This window comes from Scyliorhinus canicula, chromosome 13, assembly GCF_902713615.1.
Source record: "Scyliorhinus canicula chromosome 13, sScyCan1.1, whole genome shotgun sequence".
In the NCBI taxonomy this organism is placed as follows: Eukaryota; Metazoa; Chordata; class Chondrichthyes; order Carcharhiniformes; family Scyliorhinidae; genus Scyliorhinus; species Scyliorhinus canicula.
In genome coordinates, this window is record NC_052158.1 from 127,832,360 (window position 1) to 127,854,477 (window position 22,118).

Here is a 22,118-nt window from a genome sequence, read left to right on the forward strand (position 1 = left end):
AGAGTGGCTAAGGTGAATATTGGTCCTTTAGAGGATGAGAAGGGAGATTTAATAATGGGAGATGAGGAAATGGCTGAGGAACTGAACAGGTTTTTTGGGTCTGTCTTCACAGTGGAAGACACAAATAACATGCCAGTGACTGATAGAAATGAGGCTATGACAGGTGAGGACCTTGAGAGGATTGATATCACTAAGGAGGTAGTGATGAGCAAGCTAATGGGGATTAATGGGTGTTTCTCTGGTTGGCAATCAGTAGCTAGCGGTGTCCCTCAGGGATCAGTGTTGGGCCCACAATTGTTCACGATTTACATAGATGATTTGGAGTTGGGGACCAAGGGCAATGTGTCCAAGTTTGCATACGACACGAAGATAAGTGGTAAAGCAAAAAGTGCAGAGGATACTGGGGGCGAAATTCTCCCAAAGGGAGACAAAGTGCTAACGCCGGAGTGAAAACTGGAATGTTTCACTCTGGCATCGGAGGCCGTTCATCGCCCCCTATTCTCTTCCCCCCCACCCCCCCTGGGGGGCTAGGAGCGGCGGCGCGTCAATCTCACACGCCGGGCCTTGACACTTGCGTAAAAGCGGCGCCACCTGAATGACGCGGCCGGCGGTGTCTGAATGACGTCACCCGCACATGCGCGGTTGGCGTCTTCCCCTCCGCTGCCCCGCAAGTCATGGAGGATTGTTTTTGCAGAGTGGCGGAGGGAAAAGAGTGCGTCCTTCAGAGACACCGGCCCGACAATCCGTGGGCACCAATCACAGGCCAGACCCCTCCTGAGCACCCCCTTGGTGCTCGATTCTCCCTCCGCCCCCTACAGGCCCCACACGCAACGGTCGCATGCTCTTTATGCCGGCAGCGACCAGGTGTGGTTGGCGCCGGTGAACCGGTCGGGTTCGGCAGGCTGCTCGGCCCATCCAGGCCGGAGAATCACCGCCCATTCTCCGAGCGGCCTGTCGCAAAACGCGGCACGCCATTTTGGGGGGTGGGAGAATTGCGTGCGGGTGCCAGGGCGGCATGGCATGATTCGCCCGGCACTCCCGCGATTCTCCCGCCCGGCGTGGGGTCGGAGAATCGCGTCCTGGAAGTCTGCAGAGGGATTTGGATAGGTTAAGTGAATGGGCTAGGGTCTGGCAGATGGAATATAATGTTGACAAATGTGAGGTTATCCATTTTGGTAGGAATAACAGCAAAAGGGATTATTATTTAAATGATAAAATATTAAAACATGCCGCTGTGCAGAGAGACCTGGGTGTGTTGGTGCATAAGTCGCAAAAAGTTAGTTTACAGGTGGAACAGGTGATTAAGAAGGCAAATGGAATTTTGTCCTTCATTGCTAGAGGGATGGAGTTTAAGACTAGGGAGGTTATGCTGCAATTGTATGAGGTGTTAGTGAGGCCACACTTGGAGTATTGTCTTCAGTTTTGGTCTCCTTACTTGGAAAGGACGTACTGGAACTGGAGGGTGTGCAGAGGAGATTCACTCGGTTAATCCCAGAGCTGAAGGGGTTGGATTACGAGGAGAGGTTGAGTAGACTGGGACTGTACTTGTTGGAATTTAGAAGGATGAGGGGGGATCTTATAGAAACATATAAAATTATGAAGGGAATAGATAGGAGAGATGCGGGCAGGTTGTTTCCACAGCCGGGAGACTAGGGGGGCATAGCCTCAAAATAAGGGGAAGTAGATTCAGGACTGAGTTTAGGAGGAACCTCTTCACCCAAAGGGTTGTGAATCTATGGAATTCCTTGCCCAGTGAAGCAGTAGAGGCTCCTTCATTAAATGTTTTTAAGACAAAGATAGATAGTTTTTTGAAGAATAAAGGGATTAAGGGTTATGGTGTTCGGGCCAGAAAGTGGAGCTGAGTCCACAAAAGATCAGCCATGATCTCATTGAATGGTGGAGCAGGCTCGAGGGGCCAGATAGCCTACTCCTGCTCCTAGTTCTTATGTTCTTCTGACAATGGAAATCCCAAGGGGAAACGCAGAAGCACAGTGGGTAGCACTGTGTGGAGCACAGGGAAAAGCAAAGGTACCCTCAAGATAGGCACATAGGAAATGCACAAAGTGAAGAATTCATTTTTGTTTTATAAGTGGACATGTTTTTGGATAATATTTTAATGGACTTTTGCTCAAGGATTAGTCGATGGGGCATTGTAATGAGTGCCCTCATTGTGATGAATGGTAAGGTAGGGTATTTGTGTTGCTGAGGGGAGGTTGCCTTTTGGGAAGTGGAGTCGGATCAGGTGCACTCAAGCGCCCCTTTAGACCAATGATGTTCCTGATGGCTCCTCACTGCTTCCTCTTTCTCCTGCTCTTACTACTCCTCATCTTCATTCCCTACCTCCTCCTCCTCCTCACCCCAAGTTGGCTTCAGGATTCCTGGTGGCAGTGGCCGTTGTGGAGTCCCGGGGTCCCGTCGTACCGGAGTGGCGCCAACTACTCCGGCGTTGGGCCTCCCCAAAGGTGCGGAATTCTCTGCACCTTTGGGGGCTAGGTCCGCGCCGGAGTGATTGGCGCCACGCCGACTGGCGCCAAGACCAGCGCCAGCGGCCTTTGAAGTCCGGCGCCAGGGCTGGCCGAAAGGACTTCGACGGTTCGCGCATGCGCCGGCGATGACGTCTGCGTCCAGCTGCTGCTGACATCACCACTGGTGCATGCGTGCTGCGGGCTTCTCTTCCGCCTCCGCCATGGTGGAGACCGTGGCGGTGGTGGAAGAGAAAGAATGCCCCCACGGCACTGGCCTACCCGCCGATCGGTGGGCCCCGATTGCGGGCCTGGCCACATTGGGGGTACCCCCCGGGGTCCGTTCGCCCCGCGCCCCCCTCAGGACCCCGGGGACCCGCTCGCGCCGCCGATCCCACCGCCACCAGAGGTAGTTCAAACCACGGTGGCGGGAGAGGCCCCCCAGCGGCGATACTTCGGCCCATCACGGGCCGGAGAATCGCCGCAGGGAGCTCGCCGCTCGGCGTGGCGCGATTCCCGCCCCTGCCAATTCCCGGGTGGCGGAGAATTTCTGCCACAGCGGGGGCAGGATTTTCGGCAGCCCCTGGCGATTCTCCGACCCTGTGGGGGGTAGGAGAATTTCGCCCCTGGTGTTATTAACATGAAGGATTTATATCTGAGAAAATAAAGCCAGACTATTTGGTAACTTTTAAGAATATTGAGGAGTTTTGGGTAGGTGTACACACTGATAGTACAACAATCATTTATTGCACTCAGCACTTTGAGTGAACCAACAATGGCTGGATATTTCTGTCTTGCAATCACATCAAACAGAACGAATTTTGAACCTTTCATGAAAAGAACATCAATTGCATAACTATTCTGTGCACAATTGGCAGTCTGGCAGGGAGGCTGCACAGAGGGACAGCCTGGCAGGGAGGCTACACAGGGCGACAGTGGCAGGGAGGATGCACAACTGGCAGCCTGGCAGGGAGGCGGCACAGGGCATCAGCCCGGCAGGGAGGTTGCACAGGGTGACAGCCTGGCGTTGAGGCTGCCTGACGGGGAGGCTGCACAGGGTCGCAGTCTGACGGGGAGGCTGCACAGGGTCGCAGCCTGACGGGGAGGCTGCACAGGGTCGCAGCCTGACGGGGAGGCTGCACAGGGTTGCAGCCTGACGGCGAGGCTGCACAAGGGGACAGCCTGACTGGGAGGCTGCACAAGGGGACAGCCTGACAGGGAGATTGCACAGGGTGACAGCCTGACGGGGAGGCTGCACAGGGTGACAGCCTGACGGGGAGGCTGCACAGGGTCGCAGCCTGACGGGGAGGCTGCACAGGGTCGCAGCCTGACGGGGAGGCTGCACAGGGTCGCAGCCTGACGGGGAGGCTGCACAGGGTCGCAGTCTGACGGGGAGGCTGCACAGGGTCGCAGCCTGACTGGGAGGCTGCACAAGGGGACAGCCTGACTGGGAGGCTGCACAGGGTCGCAGCCTGACGGGGAGGCTGCAAGGGGTCGCAGTCTGACGGGGAGGCTGCACAAGGGGACAGCCTGACGGGGAGGCTGCACAGGGTCGCAATCTGACGGGGAGGCTGCACAGGGTGACAGCCTGACGGGGAGGCTGCACAGGGTCGCAGCCTGACTGGGAGGCTGCACAAGGGGACAGCCTGACTGGGAGGCTGCACAGGGTCGCAGCCTGACGGGGAGGCTGCACAGGGTCGCAGTCTGACGGGGAGGCTGCACAAGGGGACAGCCTGACTGGGAGGCTGCACAGGGTCCCAGTCTGACGGGGAGGCTGCACAGGGTGACAGTCTGACGGGGAGGCTGCACAGGGTCGCAGCCTGACGGGGAGGCTGCACAGGGTGACAGCCTGACGGGGAGGCTGCACAGGGTCGCAGCCTGACGGGGAGGCTGCACAGGGTGACAGCCTGACGGGGAGGCTGCACAGGGTCGCAGCCTGACGGGGAGGCTGCACAGGGTGACAGCCTGACGGGGAGGCTGCACAGGGTCGCAATCTGACGGGGAGGCTGCACAGGGTCCCAGCCTGACGGGGAGGCTGCACAGGGTGACAGCCTGACGGGGAGGCTGCACAGGGTCGCAATCTGACGGGGAGGCTGCACAGGGTCGCAGTCTGACGGGGAGGCTGCACAGGGTGACAGCCTGACGGGGAGGCTGCACAGGGTCGCAGCCTGACGGGGAGGCTGCACAGGGTCGCAGTCTGACGGGGAGGCTGCACAGGGTCGCAGCCTGACGGGGAGGCTGCACAGGGTCGCAGCCTGACGGGGAGGCTGCAAGGGGTCGCAGCCTGACGGGGAGGCTGCACAAGGGGACAGCCTGACTGGGAGGCTGCACAGGGTTGCAGCCTGACGGGGAGGCTGCACAGGGTCCCAGTCTGACGGGGAGGCTGCAAGGGGTCGCAGCCTGACGGGGAGGCTGCACAGGGTCACAGTCTGATGGGGAGGCTGCACAGAGTGACAGCCTGACTGGGAGGCTGCACAGGGTGACAGCCTGACTGGGAGGCTGCACAGGGTGACAGCCTGACGGGGAGGCTGCACAGGGTCGCAATCTAACGGGGAGGCTGCACAGGGTGACAGCCTGACGGGGAGGCTGTACAGGGTCACAGCCTGACGGGGAGGCTGCACAGGGTCGCAATCTGACGGGGAGGCTGCACAGGGTGACAGCCTGACGGGGAGGCTGCCTGACGGGGAGGCTGCACAGGGTCGCAGTCTGACGGGGAGGCTGCACAGGGTCGCAGTCTGACGGGGAGGCTGCACAGGGTGACAGCCTGACGGGGAGGCTGCACAGGGTCGCAGCCTGACGGGGAGGCTGCACAGGGTCGCAGCCTGACGGGGAGGCTGCACAGGGTCGCAGTCTGACGGGGAGGCTGCACAGGGTGACAGCCTGACGGGGAGGCTGCACAGGGTCGCAGCCTGACGGGGAGGCTGCACAGGGTCGCAGCCTGACGGGGAGGCTGCACAGGGTCGCAGTCTGACGGGGAGGCTGCACAGGGTCGCAGCCTGACGGGGAGGCTGCACAGGGTCGCAGCCTGACGGGGAGGCTGCACAGGGTGACAGCCTGACGGGGAGGCTGCACAGGGTGACAGCCTGACGGGGAGGCTGCACAGGGTCGCAATCTGACGGGGAGGCTGCACAGGGTCGCAGTCTGACGGGGAGGCTGCACAGGGTCACAGTCTGACGGGGAGGCTGCACAGGGTCGCAATCTGACGGGGAGGCTGCACAGGGTCGCAGCCTGACGGGGAGGCTGCACAGGGTCGCAGCCTGACGGGGAGGCTGCACAGGGTCGCAGCCTGACGGGGAGGCTGCACAGGGTCGCAGCCTGACGGGGAGGCTGCACAGGGTCGCAGCCTGACGGGGAGGCTGCACAGGGTCGCAGCCTGACGGGGAGGCTGCACAGGGTCACAGTGTGATGGGGAGGCTGCACAGGGTCACAGTCTGATGGGGAGGCTGCACAGGGTCGCAATCTGACGGGGAGGCTGCACAGGGTCGCAGCCTGACGGGGAGGCTGCACAGGGTCGCAATCTGACGGGGAGGCTGCACAGGGTCACAGTCTGACGGGGAGGCTGCACAGGGTCGCAGCCTGACGGGGAGGCTGCACAGGGTCACAGTCTGATGGGGAGGCTGCACAGGGTCGCAGCCTGAAGGGAAGGCTGCACAGGGTCGCAGTCTGACGGGTGGCTGCACAGGGTCGCAGTCTGACGGGGAGGCTGCACAGGGTCACAGTCTGACGGGGAGGCTGCACAGGGTCGCAGCCTGACGGGGAGGCTGCACAGGGTCGCAGCCTGACGGGGAGGCTGCACAGGGTCGCAGCCTGACGGGGAGGCTGCACAGGGTCGCAGCCTGACGGGGAGGCTGCACAGGGTCGCAGCCTGACGGGGAGGCTGCACAGGGTCGCAGCCTGACGGGGAGCTGCACAGGGTCTCAGCCTGACTGGGAGGCTGCACAGGGTCGCAGTCTGACAGGGAGGCTGCACAGGGTGACAGCCTGACGGGGAGGCTGCACAGGGTCGCAGCCTGACGGGGAGGCTGCACAGGGTCGCAGCCTGACGGGGAGGTTGCAGAGGTTACAGTCTGGTGGGGAAGTTGCAAAGGGCATCAATTTGGAAGGGAGGTTGCACAGAGTCCCAGCCTGGCAGGGAGGTTGCACAGGGACCCAGCCTGGCAGGGAGGTTGCACAGGGACCCAGCCTGGCAGGGAGGTTGCACAGGACTGAGACTGATGGGGAGGTTGCACAGGGTCCCAGCCTGACAGGGAGGCTGCACAGGGTCGCAGCCTGACGGGGAGGCTGCACAGGGTCACAGTCTGACAGGGAGGCTGTACCGGGTCGCAGCCTGACGGGGAGGCTGCACAGGGTCGCAGCCTGACGGGGAGGCTGCACAGGGTCCCAGCCTGACAGGGAGGCTGTACAGGGTCGCAGCCTGACGGGGAGGCTGCACAGGGTCCCAGCCTGACGGGGAGGCTGCACAGGGTCCCAGCCTGACAGGGAGGCTGTACAGGGTCGCAGCCTGACGGGGAGGCTGCACAGGGTCCCAGCCTGACAGGGAGGCTGTACAGGGTCGCAGCCTGACGGGGAGGCTGCACAGGGTCCCAGCCTGACAGGGAGGCTGTACAGGGTCGCAGCCTGACGGGGAGGCTGCACAGGGTCGCAGTCTGACGGGGAGGCTGCACAGGGTCGCAGCCTGACAGGGAGGCTGTACAGGGTCGCAGCCTGACGGGGAGGCTACACAAGGGGACAGCCTTGCAGGGTGGTCGCACAGGGCAAAGCCTGGTGGGGAGACTGGTTGGAATGCAGCACAGGTGTCAGCAACATTGGGAAATATCTCAGATCAGGTTGCAAAACACAGCACAGCCCCAACAGTGTGGAAACCCTAGAGGAACCAGTGCTTCCAGAATCTGTGAACAAAATATCCCTCTGAATTCCATGCTAAAAGTCTTCCAAAACCAATTTTGAGCTATTTTCCTGAATTTGACACGTGTAAATGACCTAATATATTGTTTCTTTGGTTTATGGCAGTGGTAACGGACACTATAAGAACGAAGAAGATAGACAATCAGCTGCTGAAAACTTTCGTCCTAATAAATATCCCGGATCAAATACAGGTTTTCATTTTATTCTATGTTAACAAAAAATGTTAGTCATGGACTTTTTTCAGACTGCCTAAATTACAAAAAACTCTGCAGTCACATTTTATCAAAATTAAGTAGACATGAGATGATTGAAAGCACTGAGGTTTTCTAATTTGGTGCTCAATGTCTAATGTATTATAGCTTAACTAATATATTCCAATTTCAAAATCAGATCACATAATTTTCTAATATCCCAATACATTCATGACACGTAATACCCGACGTGTATGGGGAATTCCAGTTTCGTCAGTTCCGTCACATCCCTGACCATTTCGCGTCAAGAGCTTGTTTAGCACTTGGTGAGGGGTTTCTGCTCCCAATCAGACCACAGAAATTCCTAAACCTGACACATCCTCCGTCCAGTTTAGTTTACAGCCTTTCCACTGCACTCTTTAATCCAGGAATAGGCCAGGCGATTCAAGCACTTTTGATCCCAAAATGTTAACATTGAAATTTGTAACTATATTTGACAATTCAATTTTAATGCAAGATTATGGGCGCGATTCTCCGCTCCCCACGCTGGGTGGGAGAATCGCCGGAGGGCCGGGCGACTCCGACACACTGCCCTCCCTGGCACCCCCCGCGATTCTCCCACCCCCCGCTCGCAGAATCGCCGCTTGCTGTTTTTCCCGGCGACCGGCGATGCTCCAGCCCGAATGCGCCGAGCGGCCTGACGTTCCCGACCGGTTCACGATGGCAGCAACCACACCTGGTCGCTGCCGTCGTGAACATGGCACCAAAGTTCCGTTTGTGGCTTGTGGGGGGGGGGAGGGGAGGGAGCACCACGACCATGCTCGGGAGGGGACTGGCCCGACGATCGGTGCCCACAAATCGTCGGGCCGGCGTCTCAAAGGGACGCACTCTTTCCCCTCCGGCGCCCACAAGATCAAGCCGCCATGTCTTGCGGGGCAGCGGAGGGGAAGACGGCAACCGCGCATGCGCGGCTGACGTCACTTAGGTGCCGCCGTCGTGTGATTCTCGGCACGCCGCCTTGACGCCAGCGTCAAGGCCCGGCGGCCGAGATCTACGGAGTGCCGCTCCTAGCCTCCCTGGGCGGTGGGGGGGGGGGGGGGGGGGCGGGGGGGGGGGGGTGAATAGGGTGCGAGGAGCGGCCTCCGAGGCCATTGTGAAACTCGGCCGAGTACACAACGGCCTTCTCAATGCCGCGCGGGAGCGGCGAATTTCACCCTATGGGCCTGATTTCAGAGGGTGGCAAATAGAGTCAGATTGCCACTATCCTCCTAGTTTCTTACTTCAAAATCCAGGTGGTCATTTCTGCCTGACATTCCAATTCAGACCACTGGTTGTCTGGGGGAGTAGGTCAGGGGGGAGGGGGGACGGTTGGCAGGTGGTCAGTGTGGGGTAGGTAGGGGGTCACTGGGGGGTGGGGTGGCAATCAGGAGGGGCTGTAGTTGGGGTGGAGGGGGTGCGTGGTGTATCCAGTAGGTCCCATGCAGGTCAGGGCGCCCCCTGGGTGGGAGAATAGTCAGGACGGGTGGAGGTCTAGTGGGGAGGTGAGAGGGTGGGGTGAGCGGCCGTCGGGGATCTTATGCGGGGTCAGGAGCAGAGTGGGAGGAGTCCCAAAGGGGGGTCAGGGTACCTCCCGAATACACTGCCGCAGACCTCTTAACTATATAGAAAACATAAAAGCATTAACTTTTTAAATTTGCACTGAAATTTGCTGACATTTATTCCAATCTACTTTGTATTCCTGTAGTTTTGAATGGCTTACGACTGTATAAATTGACTAGCACTACTCTATCAGAAAATTTCAAAGAAAAATGCCTGAGCTGGTATGCAAAAGAGCCAGATGCATCTTCGTGGAACGAAGGCTTACTTCCCTGTCCATGCACCTTTCCTCAAGGACAAGCAGACAATCGATACCAAACCTCCAGTTCAGGTATGGATTTTTTAGGCTGATCTCGAACTTTTGAATAGAAACCATGGCCAAGTTATTATTTCCTTTAAAATGGAAATGAACAAATTCTTAAATGCTGGGCCAAATTCAATGGAATAATTGCTAAGTTCATTTGTGGCGGGTTTTGCTGGGAGTTTCCCACCGGCTCTGCCAACGTGTTTTCCACCACTATCCAAAGATATTTAGTCACTTTTTTGGGCTCTGGGGAGTTTCTCATCTGTTTAGCACACACTTAAAATTTCTTTCCATGTTGGGAGCTGAACTCAAGAGATCAGGCCACCATTTTGAAAGGATGCACTGATCTCTAAGTATGCTTGCAGATCCTCCACATACCACCCATGGGGACTACCCCCCCCCCCCCCCCCCCCCCCCCCCCCCCCCCACTCCCAAGTGAGGGCACCACACTATAGGGTCCCTGGGCCTCTCCCTTCAGGCCCCCGAACATCTCTTTCAGCACCACCCCCCCCCCTTCCAGGACCCCCACCGGTCTTACCCCTCCCCACCAACCTCCCAGAAGGCCACTTCTTACCTGCCCTGCACACCCTCACCCTTCAACACCTCCCCCCCCCCCCCCAATCCTCTTTCCATGGTCATGCCCCCCCCCCCCCCCCCCCCGGGGCCTGATCCTTGGCAGTGCAACCCAGGAAGTGCTCCTGCCAGTGTGGCAGTGCGTCCTGGGTACCTTGGCAGTGCCATGGTGCTAGCTGGGCAGTGCCAATGTGCCCACATTCCCGATAGAGAGCCAGGGAGCCACCTTACACTAACCCCGACCACCCAGGCGTCTCCATGGACCAGGACTGATCAGCAACTGACTGCAACCTCCTTGGGGTGGCCGGTAGATTGAGGGAGGCTAGTAGATTCAGGTAGGTTTAAATTCTACTTTCGCGAGCGCTGTTTGGTCCTGCACCTTTTCGGCAGTGTTCCAGTTCCGCTGCCTCATGGGACTTGGGAAGATCCCTTGAGGCGCTAATTCTGCCAGAAGGCCGGCGAGAGGCTTCACCCGGGATTTACCGACCGGGTTCTACTCTCGCCCGAGTGCACGATTTCCCAAGACAGCGGGAGGTGTAGACAGAGTCAATGGATGGGAGACAGCTTTGCGTGATGGACTGGGCTGTGTTCACGGCTCTCTGTCGTTTCTTACGGTCTTGGGCCGATTAGTTGCCATACCAAGCTATGATGCAGCCAGATATTTTCTATGCTGCATCTGTAAAAATGTGTACGAGTCAATGTGGACATGCAAAATTCCTTAGTATCCTGAGGACATATAGGCACTGTTGTGCTTTCTTGGTCGTAGCATTAGCGTGGGTGCACCATCTCGGCACCATTGATGCTGACGGGTGTGTACGACACCTTGCTTCCTGAAGTCAATTATTTTTTTTCTTTCTTTGTTCTTGGGCTGTGGGTGTCACAGGCAAGGCCAGCATTTATTGCCAGTCCCCAATTGCCTTTGAACTGAGTGGCCTTTTAAGAGGCAACCACATTGCTGTGGGTCTAGACTCACATGTAGGCCAGGCCCAGTAAGGACGGCAGATCTCCTTCCCCAAAGGACATTAGCGAGCCAGAAGGTTTCACGGTCATCATTAGACTTTTTTTAAATTCCCGATTTGTTTTTATTGAATTCACATTTCACCATTTGCCCTGGTTGGATTCGAAGAAAGATCTCCAGGCAGGACAGCACTGGCTGTCTGGATTTCTAGTCCAGTGACAATACCAGTATGCCACCACCTCTCTAATGATCAGCTCCTTAATTTTGCTGACATTGAGGGAGAGATTGTTATTGTTACACCATGCCACTAGATTCTCTATCTCACTCCTGTACTCTGACTCATTGTTATTTGCGATCTGACCCATGACCTATTGTCGTGTCATCAGCAAACCTGTAGACAGTAGTTCCAATTCATCAGCAAAATTGCAATGAGTTGTGTCATTATATTTAGTGGCCTTTGTTGAATTTACCCAGATGCTTCAACCAAGGTTCTTCGTAGTACCAGTCAAAACGCATTTAATGCTAGTCAAAGATGTATTTACACAAAGAGGAATGCATTAATTGAAGGTTGGCAGGAACGATACTGGAATTCAATCAACAACCAAGGTAGGTTTTTTTATTTGAAATTGTTACAAAATATTTTTCCATTTTGTTTTCCATCTTTACAGGTGCACGAGTGCACAATTCATATACATTATCTATATTCCCTCACAGAATTCGACCTAGATCCATACAGATGGTGCTGCGAAGACGTTGACGACCCATCATTCTGTGAATATTACAGAACTAAAAGACCAAGCATTAACTGTAGAAACTACAGGCCACCAACCAGAGGTAATTTATTTCAGCAACAAAGTTGATAATCTCAATAAAATTGTGACTAAAAGTTATGATTGAGTTGCAACATGCTGCGCCAATATCCATTGTAAACTATCTTAGAGGAGATTTACTAGGATGTTGCCTGGTATGGAGGGAAGGTCTTACGAGGAAAGGCTCAGGGACTTGAGGTTGTTTTCGTTAGAGAGGAGAAGGCTGAGAGGTGACTTAATAGAGACATATAAGATAGTTAGAGGGTTAGATAGGGTGGACAGTGAGAGTCTTTTTCCTCGGATGGTGATGACCAACACGAGGGGACATAGCTTTAAATTGAGGGGTGGTAGATATAGGACAGATGTCAGAGGCAGTGTCTTTACTCAGAGAGTAGTAGGGGTGTGGAACGCCCTGCCTGCAACAGTAGTAGACTCGCCAACTTTAAGGGCATTTAAGTGGTCACTGGATAGACATATGGATGAAAATGGAATAGCGTATGTCAGATAGGCTTCAGATGGTTTCACAGGTCGGCGCAACATCGAGGGCCGAAGGGCCCGTACTGCGCTGTAATGTTCTATGTTCTATTAGTCTCGGTCTATGACAAAAATTAATTAAATAGTACAAATTCCTGAAGACAATGCTGTGATATACTTTTACAATGCTTACAAATGCTATCATGCAATATTAGTTGCACAAACTATAACTGGTACTGACCCAGTGCCACATGTACTACAAAAGCACTTGTGTGGCTATGCTGGATTTGTAAAACCTATCTCAAATGACGTTAATGCCAAGTGCAAATGATCTTGCCTTATTTTTTTTTAAATCGATTCTTCTGAAATTCAAGCCTCCAATTCATTTAAAATTCAAATCAATTGCAGTCAAAGCAGATGGTCAATTTATGTTTCAGCTGAGCACATCCTGACCCCATCACTAAACTGTACATGTATCCTGGCCAGCAAAGTTTATCACTCACAATGGGCGGTATCCCCCCCCCACCCCGCCCCTCCCGGGTGGGATAATCACTGGGGTGCCGCATGGATCGCACCACGCCGCTCCGACACCCGCACGCGATTCTCCCCCCCCCCCCCCCCGAATCCAGCACCGCGCGAATCGCGCCAGGCCACTCGGAGAATCGTCGCAAACGGCGAGCGCCGATTCTCCGGCCCGGATGGGCTGAGCGGCTGCGTGTAAACGGCCGAGTCCCGCCAGTGCCATCCACACCTGGTCGGTGCCGGCGGGTACTCGTCGCGAAGGCTTGGGGGGGGCGGCCTATGAGGGTGGGAGGGAAGAGGGGGGGGTCCGTTCCCGGGGGGGCTCCGATGGGGTGTGGCCCATGATCGGGGCTCACCGATCGGCGGGCCAGCCTCTCACCCCCCGGGCCTACTTACTTCCGCGGCCGGCCCCAGAACCCTGGCATCATGTTGGTGAGAAGCCGAAGCGCTCTGTGAGGTAACCGCGCATGTGCTAGTTGGCTCCGGCCCAACTGCACATGTGGGGGACCCAAGGCGCTGCGTCTTTTTCGTGGCACCGGGTCTTTGACGCCATGCCGAGGCCCCGCCCCTATAAATTGTGCGGCGCCCTGACTAGCCCCACAGAGGGGTAGAATAGGGGTATGGGAACGGGCGCCACGCCGGAGTAAAAGACTCCGGTTTTTACTCCGGCGTCGGCACTTAGAATCTTGGTGGGAGAATCCCGCCCATTAATGACTCTACCATTTTTGAGTTGGTTGTCCCATGCCTCCAGCCACTAACTGTTCCAGCACTGATGTACTTTTGCTGCCTAAGCATCTGAGCAAATTATTCTCAGACAATATTTGCATTGGCTGTTCTCACCTGCAGTGTCTCAATTTTCCACACAAGTTCAATGATTGGGATTCTTCAGGTTGCACCCCCACCCCTCCAACCCCGAACAGAGGGTGGGAATTCTGTTAGCTGCAAGGAATTCACCTGCGTGCTGTAAACTTCCAAAGACACTTCTTTGGAAGGCCCACCAGATCTGATGCCAATCAGGCATAGCCAAGGACGCCAGCAAGCATTCTCCTAATCAAGTCTCCTGAGATAGAAACCACTCATCCAGACCTGCTGCCTAATCAGAGGCCAGAGTCTCCTGTTGACAGCACCACAGAGAACACCATATCTGCTTTTGGTACAGTAACCCCCATTCCCACGATTCTGTAAAGTTATGCCAAGGAGGTTTTTTTGCTTGGGCAAGTGAGTTGCAGGGATGGGGGACTTCAGGTGGGGGCGGGGTCAAATGGACATGGGGCTCATAGGGAAGGGAGTGGTTTTTAGCAGGTATCCCACTTCCTCCTTGCCCGATAACCATGCCCTCAATTAAGCATTTAATGTAGGGACTACCCTATCACCACCCGCAGCCCTGCCCCAACAGGCGACAGGCAAAATGCATTCTTTTACCAGTCATGCAGGTTGCATAGAATTTACAGTGCAGAAGGAGGCCATTCAGCCCATCAAGTCTGCACCGGCTCTTGGAAAGAGCACCCTACCCAAGATCAACAACGCCACCCTATCCCCATAACCCAGTAACCCCACCCAACACTAAGGGCAATTTCGGACACTAAGGGCAATTTATCATGGCCAATCCATCTAACCTGCACATCTTTGGACTGTGGGAGGAAACCGGAGCACCCGGAGGAAACCCACGCACACACGGGGAGGATGTGCAGACTCCGCACAGACAGTGACCCAAGCCGGAATCGAACCTGGGACCCTGGAGCTGTGAAGCCATTGTGCTATCCACAATGCTACCGTGCTGCATGTCGACAAACTGATCCAAGAACTGGGCTAATTCCTTGAGCCGCAGGAAGAGTCCCATAATTGGTCTTTAATTGACCACAAGAATAAAATTTCTAGATGTTGGACAACAAAAAATAGAATTATTAACATATTACAAAACTCAGTTCGGCCGATGAGCTGATTTCGCCCCATGCTGAGCAGAATTTGCAACCTCAAAGGGGGTAGTTGAATCACAATATCGACCTTGCCTGATTCAAAGAAAAGGGTGGAAAATCAATGTTATCCTTTTTCTCATGAAGTGTAAAAAATACCCTGAGTGAAGGGAAAGCAACCTGTCTGCAGACATCTCACTGACTACACCCCACAGTGGACTTACTGCTGCAATGCAAATTGGAGCCTGTGGAAGTCAAGACTAGTTATATGTCACAACTTTCCCATTTAGATAGCTTTCCTGTTCTTGCCAACGTCTAACTCTCCACGCTGCCCTCCACTTGACCCTTGCTTCCCTCCTCCCTTTTTAATTTCCTCAGTCTCTTTCATCTCCTCTGCCCTTCTTCTGCCCCTTCACCACATCCTGATTTTTCATTATCCCATTCTCCCCCATTATCTTCTCCAATGCCATCTCGGTCTACAAATTCCTCCAACTCTAACGCTTCCTCGCCTCCTTGGCCTCAATCAAATAGTTGACATCCAAGATATTGGTTTAATTGTTTCTGTGATAGTTTGTTCTTTGATCATCAATGCAAAAGTTATGAAAAAAATCTGTATTTAATAGGAATGAAGGTTAAGATTGAGGCTGGAGGGCAGCATGGTGGCACAGTGGTTAGCATTGCTGCCTACGGCGCTGAGGACCCGGGTTCGAATCCCGGCCCTGGGTCACTGTCCGTGTGGAGTTTGCACATTCTCCCCGTGTCTGTGTGGGTTTCGCCCCCACAACCCAAAAGATGTGCAGGTTAGGTGAATTGGCCACGCTAAATTGCCCCTTAATTGGAAAAAATAATTGGGTACTCTAAAATTTAAAAAAAAAAAAAAAAAGATTGAGGCTGGAATTCTCCTGCCGTTTTCTGGCAGCGGGATTCTCTGAACCTTCCGGCAGTGCAACCCTGGTTTCCTGACGGTGTGGAGTGGCTTCGATGAGAATTTCCATTCACAGTGGTGGGAACAGAGAATCCTGTATCCTGGTAACAAAGAATCCCGTAGCCAGCGAAGAATGTGATACCTCAACACGCGGCTAAGAGCTGGAGAATCCAACCTAAATCGCATTCTGAATTCAAATCAATTTTGATGACATATGCATTTTAAAACAGTTGCCAGCTATAGGCTCAAAAGGGGGGAAAAAGGCTTAAAATTTCATTTTCTTTTGAAGTCTACTGCATTGTTAAATCTTCACATGTTCTTTTTTTGTGTTAACATGATAGCCATTATGCTTGGCGACCCCCACTTTACCACTCTCGATGGACTTTCCTTCACTTTTAATGGCCTTGGCGATTTTGTGCTACTTAATGTTAATGAATCCAATGGCAACACCACTTTTAAGCTTCACGGTCGCACAATACAAACTGGTACCGCTCTCGCCACAAACTTCAAGGCATTCGCAGCCCAACACACATTTGACAAAACTACCACGGTAAGTAAAACATTTGCTTAAAGACTGAAAAGCCGAAGAATAAATGCAACTTTGCCTTTCCTGGGAATGATATGTACCAGGAATGGAAGTACAAGTTCTGTGACAATTATTTTAATTGACGATGTTCTGTTATTTCTCACCAGGTCCAGATGGTTCTCAAAGGCAACGATTCAATTAATGTGCTATTAATAATGACACGGTGAAGTTTCTACCTTCTACTGAGGGTGAGGCTAATTTATTATTCTTACTGCGTCAAAAATATACAGATTATTTGCAAAATGATTACAAATGTTGCAATTTTTTATAATTTCCAACTTCCATGAAAGTTAAATGTCAAACAACTGTAATTAAACTTACACCAAGGGCATGATCTAACGGTTGCGTCACACCGGGCATGAATCTGCAGGAGCCAGTTAGATTGCAACAGAGTCCGAAATTAGGAACCGTGCCAAGCGCCATTAGTTTCTGACCTAACAGCCCGCTCCTGTTGGCGAGACCTGGATGCCGTCACCACTTGGCGATAAACTAATAATCATCAATTAAGGCTAATCTCCATCCCATTAACGAGAAGGACCATCTATCAAATGGCCTCCCTTAAACTAACCAGCTCCCCAGTGAGCGGTCACGCGGGTGACCTTTAGTACACCTATTTAAAAACGTGAAGCTAGCGCAATGGTTGCTGGGGGGATCGAAGCAGGTGAGTAGCCATTTTCGCAATCAGCCCAGGGGCACCAGGGCTGCTGATCAAGTGCCCAGGCAGCTGGGGGACCCCCTCCATGGGAGGAGACCTGATCAGTGGGGTCAGTCGCCATCGGTCGGGGTCACCCCTGGGCTGTGGGGTGATGTGCTCAGCATCTGCGGGTCCAACATGCCACCCCCTGGAACGTATACTCCCATACCAGAGGCAACTTCAGCTGCTGTCCATAGTTCACCCAAACACACCCAGGACAGAGCCCTGTCCGTGGTAATATGGTGCACGTCAGTTTCACTCCCACTGACTGCGGCAGTCTCTGGCTGCACACTGAATGCTATTGCTAATAGGGCATTGTCAATGTTAATTATGTAAGCACTCCCCAGTCCTCAAGTAGATTCCCATGGTTAGACATGCCATGTCGCAGGCGAGAGTTATTGTCTCAGGTCCCACAAGACCATGAGGCCTGGAGACTTGGCCTGACCACTGGAGGCATCAACACCACAGAGGCAGCAGTCAACAGTCAAACTCCCAAGTGCTGGGCCTCAGCACTGGGGACATCCCTGCCACCATAGGGTGAGTGTGTGGATTGGGTAGCGCCTGGTCCAAGATGTTCCCGGCAGGCGTCTGGGGATTGGGATCTGGGATCCGGTGCCCAGGGGCCCCTGCTATGGCTGGAGGTGTGTGTTCAAGGCAGGGTCCCCCAGCTAAACCAACTTGGTCGATGGCATCCTGAGAAATTTTTTTTGCAATATTTTTATTATGTTTTTGACATTTAAAAAAAAATAACACATCTGACCCCAAGCTTAACCAGTACAAAAAGAAACCCCCACAACAACCCTCCACCCCCACAGGACCCCAATCAGCGAGGCGAAGGCTAATACATCCACCGACACCCTTGTCTGCAACTCCGGCAGATCCGACACTTCAAATATGGCCCCAAGGGTATTGGGCTCCAAATCCATTTGCAAGATTGCTGACATGGTACTGAAGAATGAGTCCTAAAACCTCCCCAGCTCAGGGCAAGACCAGAACATGTGAATTGGCTGGATCCCTCCCTCACACTTGTCCTCCACTCCCTGAAACAACCAGCTCATCCTCGTTAAATGTCCCCTATGCACCACCTTTAATTGAGTCAACTCTAATCATGCACACAAAGTCGTGGCGTTCACCCTGCACAGCACCTCACACCACACCCACTCCTCCAGTGACATTCCCAACTCCTCCTCCCACTTCCCTTAACCCCCTCCGTCGGTACCCTATCTTCCTCCTATTAGTCCCCGAGGCACACCCCTTCCTCCATGCCGACCACAGACAGCACTCTCTAACAGTGAGGAGTGCGACATCACCGGTAGATCTTCCTCTCAAAATCCCACACCTGCATGGACCGGAATGTTTTGGTCCTTGGGATTCCATACTTCTCCATCAACTCCTTCAAGCTCATGAATTACCTCTCCCAGAAACAAAACCCTCATTCCTCCCACCTCATTGCTCTCCCAGCCCTGGAACCTAGCATCTAATCTAGCCAGTTCAAACAGGTGATTTGCACAGATCAGCGCCATCTTCAACACTGCCTTTAACTTAAAATGCTGCCGAAATTCCCTCCAAATCTTCAGAGTCGCTACCACCACCGGATTGCCCAAGTATTTCCCTGGGAAGAACGGGAGTTGGGCCTTCACCAGAGCCCGTAACCCCAACTCCTTACATGAAATCCAACTTAACCCAGATTTACTCTTGGCCCCTATACCATCCCACCACCGTCTCAGCGTTCGCCGCCCAGTAATAATAAATCAAATTTGGCAAAGCCATAACACCCGACTGCCAAACCTTCTGAAGCACCTGTTTCTGAATTCTAGCTATCTGCTTCACCCAAATAACGATGTGATCAAACACTCCAGCCCTTGAAAAAATGCCTTTGGCAGGCATTGGCTTAAGAATACAAAACGTGGTAAAATATTCATCTTTATCATGGAGTCATGGATGTTTACAGCATGGAAACAGACCCTTCGGCCCAGCTTGTCCATGCCATCCAGTTTCTATCACTAAGCGAGTCCCACTTGTCTGCATTTGGCCCCTATCACTCCATACCCACCCTGCCCATGTAACCGTCTAACTGCTTATTAAAAGGCAAAATCGTACTCTTCTCTACCACTGCCGCTGGCAGCCCGTTCCAGATGCTCACCAACCTCTGAAGAAATTTCCCCTCTGATCTCTTTTGTATCTCTTCCTCTCACCTTAAACCGATGCCCTCTAGTTCTAGGCTCCTCTACCTTTGGGAAAGGATGTTGATTATCCACCTTATCTATGCTCCTCATTAATTTATAGACCTCTTGTGGTGACTGTATTATGCCAATAATCCAACATTGTATTTGTATCAGTGCTGTTGCTCTTGTATTTGTATCTGTGCTATGCTATTGCTCTTGTGGGCTCCTCCTATGAGCCATTGTATGGCATTATCCATAGGGGAACATGTTGGGGCATGTATGGGCTCTGCCCATGGCTCCTCCCCTTGAAGGAAGGTATAATGAGCAGTCGACCTGTAGGCGGTTCTCAGTATTGGATCAGTCGCAGGCAGACACTGTTCTAAGTTGATTAAAGCCACGGTTTACTTCTACTCATGTCTCAAGTGAATTGATGGTCACATCAATTTAATCAACTTAAACGCAACTATGGAATCGGCCCTCAAACCTGACCGACTGGAACTCGATCCGCAGGCCGCGGAGGCGAAATAAATTTTTTTGCACTGGCTCCACTGCTTCAAAGCTGATCTCGCAGCCTTCTCGACGTCTTCCGTCACCAATGGACAGAAGCTGAGCCTCCTCCACGCACGGGTGAGCCATCGAATCTCTGTTCAATTCGAAGGGGCCTCCTCCTACGCAGACGCCCTCGCGACGCTCGAACATCTCTATGTACGGCCCGTGAACGAGGTCGACGCACGACACATCCTCATCACTCGCCGCCAGCATCCCGGGGAACCACTAGAAGACTACCTACACGACCTCAAAGTCCTCGCACGCAGCTGCAACTACCAGGCCGTTACGGCCACTCAACATATGGAACTCGCTGTTCGAGTCGTCTACGTGGCGGGTGTCCAGTCCAACTAGGTGAGACAGCGCCTATTCGAAGAACAAAGAACAAAGAAAGAAAAAAGAAAATTATAGCACAGGAACAGGCCCTTCGGTCCTCCCAGCCTGCGCCGATCCAGATCCTTTATCTAAACCTGTCTCCTATTTTCCAAGGTCTACTTCTCTCTGTTCCCCACCCGTTCATATACCTGTCCAGGTGCATCTTAAATTATGCTATCGTACCCGCCTCTACCACCTCCGCTGGTAAAGCATTCCAGGCACCCACCACCCTCTGCGTAAAAAACTTTCCACGCACATCTCCCTTAAACTTTTCACCTCTCACCTTGAAATCGTGACCCTTTGTAACTGACACCCCCAATCTTGGAAAAAGCTTGTTGCTATCCACCCTGTCCATACCTCTCATAATTTTGTAGACCTCAATCAGGTCCCCCCTCAACCTCCGTCTTTCCAACGAAAACAATCCTAATCTACTCAACCTTTCTTCATAGCTAGCACCCTCCATAACAGGCAACATCCTGGTGAACCTCCTCTGCACCCTCTCCAAGGCATCCACACCCTTCTGGTAATGTGGCGACCAGAACTGCACACAGTATTCCAAATGTGGCCGAACCAAAGTCCTATACAACTGTAACATGACCTGCCAACTCTTGTACTCAATACCCCGTCCGATGAAGGCAAGCATGCTGTATGCCTTCTTGACCACTCTATCACCCTGCGTTTCCACCTTCAGGGTACAATGGACCTGAAGTCCCAGATCTCTCTGCACATCAATTTTCCCCAAGACCCTTCCATTGACCATATAATCCGCTCTTGAATTTGATCTTCCAAAATGCATGACCTCGCATTTGCCTGGATTGAACTCCATCTGCCATTTCTCTGCCCAACTCTCCAATCTATCTATATTTTGTTGTATTCTCTGACAGTCCTCCTCGCTATCTGCAACTCCATCAATCTTAGTATCATCTGCAAACTTGCTAATCAGACCACCTATACCTTCCTCCAGGTCATTTATGTATATCACAAACAACAGTGGTCCGAGCACGAATCCCTGTGGAACACCACTAGTCACGCTTCTCCATTTTGAGACACTCCCTTCCACCACTACTCTGTCTCCTGTTGCCCAGCCAGTTCTTTATTCATCTAGCTAGTACACCCTGAACCCCATACGACTTCACTTTTTCCATCAACCTGCCATGGGAAACCTTATCAAACGCCTTACTAAAGTCCATGGTTCCCTAATCTTGCCATTTCTATCTTTCATTTTCACAGGAACATGTCTGTCCTGCACCTTAATCCACCTTTCCTTAAAAGACTCCCACATTTCAAATGTGGATTTACCCTTAAACAGCTGCTCCCAATCCACATTCCCTAGCTCCTGCCGAATTTTGTTATAGTCTGCCTTTCCCCAATTTAGCACTCTTCCTTTCGGACCACTCTTGTCCTTGTCCATGAGTATTCTAAAACTTACGGAATTGTGATCGCTATTCCCAAAGTAATCACCGACTGAAACATCAACCACCTGACCGGGATCATTCCCCAATACCAGGTCCAGTATGGCCCCTTCCCGAGTTGGACTATTTACATACTGCTGTAAAAAATTCTCCTGGATGCTCCTTACAAACTCTGCTCCATCTACGCCTCCAACACTACACGAATCCCATTCAATGTTGGGGAAGTTAAAATCTCCCATCACAACCACCCTATTGCTCCTACATTTTTCTATAATCTGTCTGCATATTTGTACCTCTACTTCATGCTCGCTTTTGGGAGGCCTGTAGTAAAGTCCCAGCAATGTTACTGCACCTTTCCTATTTCTCAGCTCCACCCATATTGCCTCAGTGCTCGAATCCTCCATCGTGCCCTCCTTAATCACAGCTGTGATATCATCTCTGACGAGTAATGCAACTCCTCCACCCCTTCTACCTCCCTCTCTATCCCTCCTGAAGCATCTATACCCTGGGATATTCAGTTGCCAGTCCTGCCCTTCCCTCAACCAAGTCTCAGTAATACCAATAGCATCATATTCCCAGGTACTGATCCAAGCCCTAAGTTCATCTGCCTTACCTGCTACACTTCTCGCATTAAAACAAATGCACCTCAGACCACCTTTGCATTCATCATCTCTTCCCTGTCTACTCTTCCCCTTAGTCACATTGAGTT

At 53.0% G+C, this 22,118-nt stretch overlaps 1 protein-coding gene across 1 annotated transcript in view; it reads left to right on the plus strand.

Annotated features, from left to right (window-relative positions):
* LOC119975648 (mucin-4-like) overlaps positions 1 to 22,118 on the plus strand; it is a 185,636-nt gene that overhangs the window by 157,269 nt on the left and 6,249 nt on the right. The window contains exons 46-51 of the mRNA XM_038815430.1: positions 7,472 to 7,557; positions 9,302 to 9,484; positions 11,463 to 11,594; positions 11,703 to 11,822; positions 15,973 to 16,181; positions 16,325 to 16,405. Of these exons, the coding sequence (XP_038671358.1) occupies positions 7,472 to 7,557; positions 9,302 to 9,484; positions 11,463 to 11,594; positions 11,703 to 11,822; positions 15,973 to 16,181; positions 16,325 to 16,384 (790 nt within the window). The 3' untranslated portion in view covers positions 16,385 to 16,405. The remainder of the gene's footprint in view (positions 1 to 7,471; positions 7,558 to 9,301; positions 9,485 to 11,462; positions 11,595 to 11,702; positions 11,823 to 15,972; positions 16,182 to 16,324; positions 16,406 to 22,118) is intronic.